This window comes from Lepisosteus oculatus, chromosome 13 (assembly GCF_040954835.1).
Source record: "Lepisosteus oculatus isolate fLepOcu1 chromosome 13, fLepOcu1.hap2, whole genome shotgun sequence".
In the NCBI taxonomy this organism is placed as follows: domain Eukaryota; kingdom Metazoa; phylum Chordata; class Actinopteri; order Semionotiformes; family Lepisosteidae; genus Lepisosteus; species Lepisosteus oculatus.
In genome coordinates, this window is record NC_090708.1 from 26,227,994 (window position 1) to 26,235,473 (window position 7,480).

General features: G+C 45.6%; 2 protein-coding genes across 3 annotated transcripts in view; one reads left to right on the forward strand and one right to left on the reverse strand.

The window, feature by feature from the left end:
• The window catches only part of tbc1d23 (TBC1 domain family, member 23), a 31,233-nt gene extending 26,667 nt beyond the window's left edge, over positions 1-4,566 (forward strand). For both annotated transcript variants that reach the window (XM_006637933.3, XM_006637934.3), the window contains 4 exons: positions 380-468; positions 1,162-1,297; positions 2,045-2,239; positions 2,740-4,566. In XM_006637933.3, coding sequence (XP_006637996.1) covers positions 380-468; positions 1,162-1,297; positions 2,045-2,239; positions 2,740-2,821 — 502 coding nt within the window. In that variant the 3' untranslated portion in view covers positions 2,822-4,566. The remainder of the gene's footprint in view (positions 1-379; positions 469-1,161; positions 1,298-2,044; positions 2,240-2,739) is intronic.
• Positions 4,567-6,147: 1,581 nt separating this feature from the next.
• On the reverse strand, positions 6,148-7,173 carry LOC102688607 (histone H2B type 2-F-like). The gene has a single exon (XM_015361654.2). The coding sequence runs from the start codon at positions 7,118-7,120 to the stop codon at positions 6,734-6,736; it is 387 nt and encodes a 128-aa protein (XP_015217140.1). The 5' UTR covers positions 7,121-7,173; the 3' UTR covers positions 6,148-6,733.
• Between the last annotated feature and the right edge of the window lie 307 nt (positions 7,174-7,480).

The following is a 7,480-nucleotide window of genomic DNA, read 5'->3' on the forward strand; positions in this document are numbered from 1 at the left end:
AGGCTCGTTCTGTGTAATTAATATTTATGTATGTGGTCAGAAATGGGTAAACAATTGGATCCAAGTTCCTTGCTCTTGAATAACTTACAAGCATCATGCCACATGCCTTGGTGGCCACATTCAGGTCTGAGTTTTCATTTTAAACGCTTTGAGAAGCCACCTTTAAAGGCGCTATATAAAATAAAGTGTATTATTATTATTATATTTAAAAAACAGTACATACTCACAGCTGCAAAAGCCAGAAGGCTCAGGATAGCAGCTGGCAGAAGTCGCGTCTGTGCCATTTTGAACCGATGAGGTTTTTTTTTGCTGTGAGCACATCACGGGTGCGTTGATGTCCTGGGACCCTGTTGAGACTGTGCTGTTCCTGCCTGTCCAGGCATGTGAGCAGCAGTGACCGGGTGGGAAAGCCGTACCGCGGGGTCAAGCCTGTGTTCAGCATCGGGGACGAGGAGGAGTACGACACTGGTAATCACAATCTTACTTAATTAAGAGAAAACAGGGATCTTCAGTGCCTTTCTGTTGTTACTGTGATCTATTTTTGTCGTCTTAAAAAGTTGAGGAGCCTATCCCAGGAATCCTGTGTGGAGTTGAAAACAGGATTGGAGCTGATAAGCAATGTTCCCTATGCTTTTTAATGGCCTGTGTGTGCAAAAATTTCAAATTTCACATTTTTTTCCCCCAGTGACAAGAACTTGTGCGCACTAAATTGTGTGTGTAAAATTGTAAACCTGAAATTATTTTTTGTTAATATAGTCATTCATATAGAAAAATAGAGATCTAAAAGACCGGGACAGCGATTGAACAGGCCCAGTCATAGAGACTGAGTGTCAAGCAAACATGAGCAGTGAGGTACGAGGCTACAAGAGCATAGATATCGATTATCGAGTAGCAATAATAATGCACACAGCCAAGTTGGGCCTCTCGCACCCAGTCTCCATGTGGTCAATTTAGCATTTTTCAATTGCCGACCGTGTTTGTTTTATTATCATCATATTTTTTTTGTGCGCCATTCTATTTCCTGTGTGCGCTGATTTCATGACCTGTGTGTGCGCCCACATGTGCACAGCTTAGAGGGAACATTGCTGATACGTTTAAATTGAGTGGGCTTTTGCAACTTCAGGAGCTTCAGCCGGTTGCCAATTCTTTGTCATGCCGCAGATGAGATCGACAGCTCCTCCATGTCAGATGACGACAGGAAGGAGATTGTGAACATCCAGACCTGGATAAACAAGCCGGACATCAAATACCACGTGCCCTGCAGCGAGGTGAAGGAGACGGGACACATGTTCCCCAGGTGAGACGGGCGCGCGCGTGCAGGCAGCGCATGTCAGTCCACGTTCGCGGCCATGTGATCTGACACAGTGGGCTCTCAGACTCGGTTCCTGGAGGGCCTCCTGTCTTCTGGGTATTGTTCCATCCTAGATCTGTTCCCCAGCTGCACTAACTAAATGCATAATTATATGAGTCCTGAAGGTGTTTTAGAATGGACTGTACGTTTACTGAGTGATTAACTGTAATACTTAAGAAATATCCTGTAGATGTCTAAGAAAACCATTAGGTTAACTAGAAAAACCTAAGAATCTGAACCTATTTTAGAACAACCTATAAAAGACAACACCTGGTAGGAACTGAGTATGAGACACATTGAGGTAGCGCTTTTCAAGTAATTACCTTGAACACGTTTGTACCGATTCAAATCTGAGCACGGCATAGAGAGACATTAGAGCCAATCCTGTCAGGGCAGGGCACAAAGGTGGGGTTGGCACAGTGAAATGGGATAGAGATTTAGGTTGAGATCCTGCTGTTTCAAGCCACATGGTAAAATTGTCTAAATCTCCGTTTGTTAGGGTTATACTGACATTTAAAAGTTGGACTATACATGCAATACCCATGCAATGGAAGATTAGTAACTGTTTTTAATTATTTTAACTAAATTTTTGGTCATCAGTTTTTTTTTCTGTGAAAGCATAATGTTTGAAAGAGCTGTGCTTTTTTCTACCTTACCGGTCCACGTCCACTTTGTGTGTGTGTGTGCGTGCAGTCATCTCCTGGTGACGGCGACACACATGTACTGCCTGCGCGAGATCGCCTCCCGGAAGGACTTTGCCTACATCCAGTCCCGACAGGCGCTGAACTCCGTGGTCAAGATCACCTCCAAGAAGAAACACCCCGAGCTCATCACCTTCAAATTCGGGAACAGCAACTCCGCGGGCGTGGAGGTGCTGGCAGTGGAGAGGTAACCCTGCTCCGTCTGCAGAAACCGCCAGAGCACACGGGGAGGGCGGGGGGGGCTACCATGCAGGTTTTGGTTTGAATAACTGGCACAAATTAGACTGTTTGTCCTAGGCTTTCCATAAGGATCAAAATCCTTTTATGCTTACTGTTGTGGTTACAGACTAACCTTTTTGCCACTCAACTACTGTGCTCGGTTCCTTAACTTCAGAGTCCAGGGGGCTTCAGGAGTGACTGCTTGTTGCTTCTCATGAGATGCAAGCACTAGTGTGAGAAACGGGCGATTGTGCATGAGCCTGCATACCCAACAAGGGAGTGCTTTGCTCTGAGGGTTTCCTTGGTACCGGGGCACGAACAGTTCAGTGTAACCTCAAGCGTCGTGGTCCTGCCTCTGGCTGGGAGTGTAACTCTCTCCCTGGTTCTGGCCTGTTTTGTAGACGGCTGCACTTCAAGGCTCCTGTAATGTCCCCTCACCCTCTGTGCTGTGTGCTCTGTCCCTCCCAGGTACTTGATACCCAACGCCGGGGACGCCACCAAAGCCATCAAGCAGCAGATCATGAAGGTGCTGGACGCCCTGGAGAGCTGATAGCAGTAGGGCCCTGGCGGAGAGGAGGATAGCGCCACCAACCTGCAGGAGTGAGGAACTGAGAGGGGTCCGTGTCCGCAGGGGAAAGGGGAGCTCAGCTCTCTGGACTGATTAAAAAAAAAAGAAAGAAACGGTGTTGTCTTCTCCTTGTGTGCCAGCACGGCGAGCTCCGAGAGATCCCGAGCACTATAGGAGAGCAAGACGACTCCCGGGAAGAGAGCGCTCGAGATTCTAAATTATGATAATTCAATAATTCTTCACGGTTTAATTTTCTTTGGATCTTAAGAAAAAAGATTTAAAAGATGCAGTGTATTATTATAGCTCCTCTTACCTTCTGTTTCTAGTGTTGACCTCTAGCCTTAATGAGAACAGGTGCAAAACAGTTTGTGAGCACTCCAGTCCAAGCTAGGACAGTTGTTCAGTGAGGAGCTCTGCGAAACACTTGGTTGGATATTTGATCACTGAAAATTGACTAGTTTTTGTTTTTAACAACCAGCAATCTTTTCATTTGACTAACCTGCTTGAATTTCACAGAGATTTCTTTTTCTTAACCATTGCTGGACAAGTACTAGAGAGCGCAGGAGTCACTGGGAGAACAGGCCCTCTCTGCTGCTTTGGGATCCTGAATGAGTGAGTTCTACTCCAGTGTTTAGGCAGTGCCAGTGTACATGAGAACCCTGTGCCGTTTCTGTAGTGGTGATTAAGTCACTCTTCATTCGATTGACGGATCTAGGGAAAGACTAACTGTCCAGTTTGCTCAGGCCAGCTCCTGTGTACACATGCTTGTAAATGAAATATGATAAAGTTCTGATTCCTTGTTAAATCATTTTGATACCTGTCCTTATAAGCTTCTAGCCTTAACCCATACCTTGCTGTGAATTTAGGTGAAACCCTATAAATATTTACTGTATATATTTTACACTTGTGTTAACTCTAAATCACAAACACCAGACCTGGAAGAAGTGCATTCTGGGAAGAAACAAATTTCCAGTTGAGAACTCCCACACAAGGAAGGGGACCGATGTGGGATTGACAGGATATTGTGGGCACCCACCATGAACTCAAGACTATCTCCCTTCCTGTGTCCGGCTTCAGTCTCGCCATCCTCATCCCAGTCTTGGCTCCAGATTTTAAATTTCTGGAGCTCTCCATGGGCACAGAAGGGGACCCCAGGGGTTTCTGCCGCTCTGCTCTGGCAAGAAAAGAAAGCCTCCACCCCTGCCTGCAGCTGACAGGCCTCAAGTGAATTTAAGTGTAACAATATAAATATTTACTGTATATATTTTACACGTGTTAACTACAAATCACAAACAATAGATCTGGAAGAGTGGATGTGACCGCACCACCATAAATCTAAACAGCAGGTGTGATGACAGGGAAGCATGATTTTATTTGTTAAACCAGTTCTTAAAATCTTCCTTCCCTGCAGTCTGTATACGAATTTCAGTGCACTGTAGCAGTTCCCTACGTGGACAAACGGGGACAAGCAGTTAAATCTACAGACCTGTATAGTGTGCAAACACTGGCGTGGGGGGAGAGGAGACACAGGTGTTCATGGATAACTCATGGGGAATATTTTGTTTTCCTCCCACAACTATTTTCAAATAACCCTCATTAATAGGCTTCAGCTTTTCCTATCTGTAAAAATTTGTAGTCATTGTTTTGTGTAAACTGCACCTTAAAGTTGTTTTTGTTTTTTAGGGGGGGGAACCCTCTGTTGTACTTTAATAAATCTACAAAGCAAACTCTGGCCCTGGCTCTTGTTTTCAAACCACACTGCTGCGGTGTGTCGAGACGGGAAGTTGTTCCTCTTCCCCCTTCATTACAAGCGTCCGCGCCTCACTGCCGTTAACAGGGGTGATGCCTGTGGTGGTGAAAACATGAGACAAAAAGAGGTTTGGGAAAGTGTTTCAAGGGGAAAAAAGTATGCACTTCCTTTAAATATATAATCTTGTTCAGTGCTGTTCATAGGACCTACAGTTCCACTGGTGCAATAGGAGGTAAGATTTAACACTTTAAGTTTTGTTTACCTCATTGTACATGAACACTGGTCTGTCTGTTAAAAACACTAAGGTGCTTTTCCCCAGAGATGGGAGTGTATTCATTTCCCCATGATGCATCTCTCTACATGAAGCACAAGGCCTCAAGTCAACCTGGCTCCTGTTGAGGACATGAGGAAAACTGGTGAGCAGTGCATGCTCAGATTAGGCTCAAGAAGTGGTGAAATGCAAATGAAAACAAAGAAAGGAGTTTGCCAAGGTTTGGAGAACTACTGTCTGGCAGTAGTTATTCACCCTCATGTCAACTTCAACACTCATTTCATTTTGGTGAAAGGAGTAGAGGGGTTGAAGGTGCTTAGGGCCATGTACAAATACACATTTCAGTTCTCATAGTAGAGCAAAACCAATATCTCCGCTCTTTATAAAAGAGCTTCCTCCCTGTCCTATCCAAAGCACTACCTCTAAATGAGCAATCATACACTGTTAAATCAGGTCTGGAATAGTAATCAGCCTTTTGCCTTTACCAAGTATGGCCTTGCAGCAAATGCTGGCATTAGTGTCTGCTCTGTTCTGTGGTTGGTGGTGTAATATTAGAACACCCTACATGCATTAGAACAAATGCATTGTATTAAGCTTGTTTAGTTAAATGTGGTAGGGCACAGATTCCTAATGGAGTGGGTCATTTCCAAGTACCAATTCGCAAAAACGGCCTGTGAATGTTTAGAGGGTTATTGTTCGAGCAGCAGAGCAGTGGCACTGTGGCCAAAGATCTGCACCTGTGGCTGGTTCAAATCTCGCTGTCAGCAGAAGAATCCTACTCCCTTGCAATCCTGAGCAAGGCCCTTAACCCCAGCTGCTTTAGGGGTGCTGTACAATGGCTGACCTTGCACTCTGACCCCAAGCTTCTCTCTCCCTGCCCGTGTGTCTCAGGGAGAGCGAGCTGGGAGTATGTGAATAGATGAATTCCTAATGCAAGAAGTTGTATAGGGATAATAGTGATCTTCAGCTCTAAAGGTGATCATAAGCCTCCAGCTTAAACTACTCCTGGACAGGGCAGAGATAGATACCCAGCAACTACATTAGGGTATTACCCTAGTTATAGCACAAAAACCTTGAGCCACTAGTCTCCACACAGTCCAAGATCTTTTAATTTTCTGAGTTGTTAATGGGCTATGTTCCAAATATCAATTAAACTCAAGCAGAGCAAGTACAAAAGGGTAAGAAGTGATTACTCTAGCCTGTAATAAAATTTAATCCCCCCCAATAACAGTACATTAAACCACACAGCTTATACATGGAGATGCAGTGCTTTATTTTTCTTTAAAAAAAAAAAAAGAAAGCCCTTTTTCCTTGAACTTATTTCGGGAAGCTGAGACCCAAGACAAGCATGTGAATTGATGAGCCGTTACGGCTGTGTCCTTTTAAATCTCCCCCAGTTAACCAGCAAAGTCCCAGTCCAGGCCGGACGGAGCAGGGAACCACATACTGACCGCCGACTTCCGAAAGAAGGGGTGTCCCAGGCACGAAAAAAAAAAAACAGACTCGCCTTCTGGCAAAAAGTCCAATAGCTAGACCGCGGAGAGGCGGGAGTAGCAAAAGAATATAACTGCGCTCGATTTAAACGAATTGCTCAGCTACTATTAAATTGACGTGGAGAGCTCCGCAAAGGAGAGAGAGAGAGCGCGCTTTCCGAGTTGAGACTAAGAAACGATACCCACAGATTTCCGCTCAGAATACACACCGTCTTTGAGTTGCATTTCAGGGACAGTCTATCAAATCCACCCGGTCTAAACCCAGTCATCAGTCTGGCCGGGAACTTCACTATCAGCCGATGACAGTCAATTCAAAGTGCGGCCACCTTCAGCGGCACCAAATATCCTACGCCAGTCCAGACGCGGTTGGAGAAAGGTCTCTATTTGGAGCTGGTGTACTTGGTGACGGCCTTGGTGCCCTCGGACACGGCGTGCTTAGCCAGCTCTCCGGGCAGCAGCAGGCGCACGGCGGTCTGCACCTCCCGGGACGTGATGGTGGACCTTTTGTTGTAATGAGCCAGGCGGGACGCCTCGGCGGCCAGGCGCTCGAAGATGTCGTTGACGAAGGAGTTCATGATGCTCATGGCCTTGGAGGAAATCCCGGTGTCCGGGTGCACCTGCTTCAGGACTTTGTAGATGTAGATAGCATAACTCTCCTTCCTGCGTCCCTTTCGGCCTTTACCTCCTTTCTTCCCAATTTTAGTCACGGCTTTCTTCGAGCCTTTCTTTGGCACCGGCAGCTTGGCAGGGTCAGGCATCTTTCGCATTCAAGACAACACAGTATCTTTCCTCGCCTGCGATGCAGCTACATAGTGACGCTGCAGGTGCGGCTCCTCTTTTATTAGGGCCTGGATGCAAATTAGGTATTGATGGACGGGAGGCCAGTTTCCCATTGGTGAGCAATGAGTGTGTGTTAGCCAATGAGAATCGCCTCCTCTCATTCTATGAATGAACGGCTACGAAGATCTGTGTGTAGATGGCAGACCAGTCAGAAAAAGACTGAGGGTTTAAATTAGAACGTGGGAACTGTTTGGTAAATATCTACATATGTCAATTCTATAAACAGAACTATTACGGTACTCTCTTATAGTTAATATTAAAGATGGCGTACCTTAATTCTAATTAAA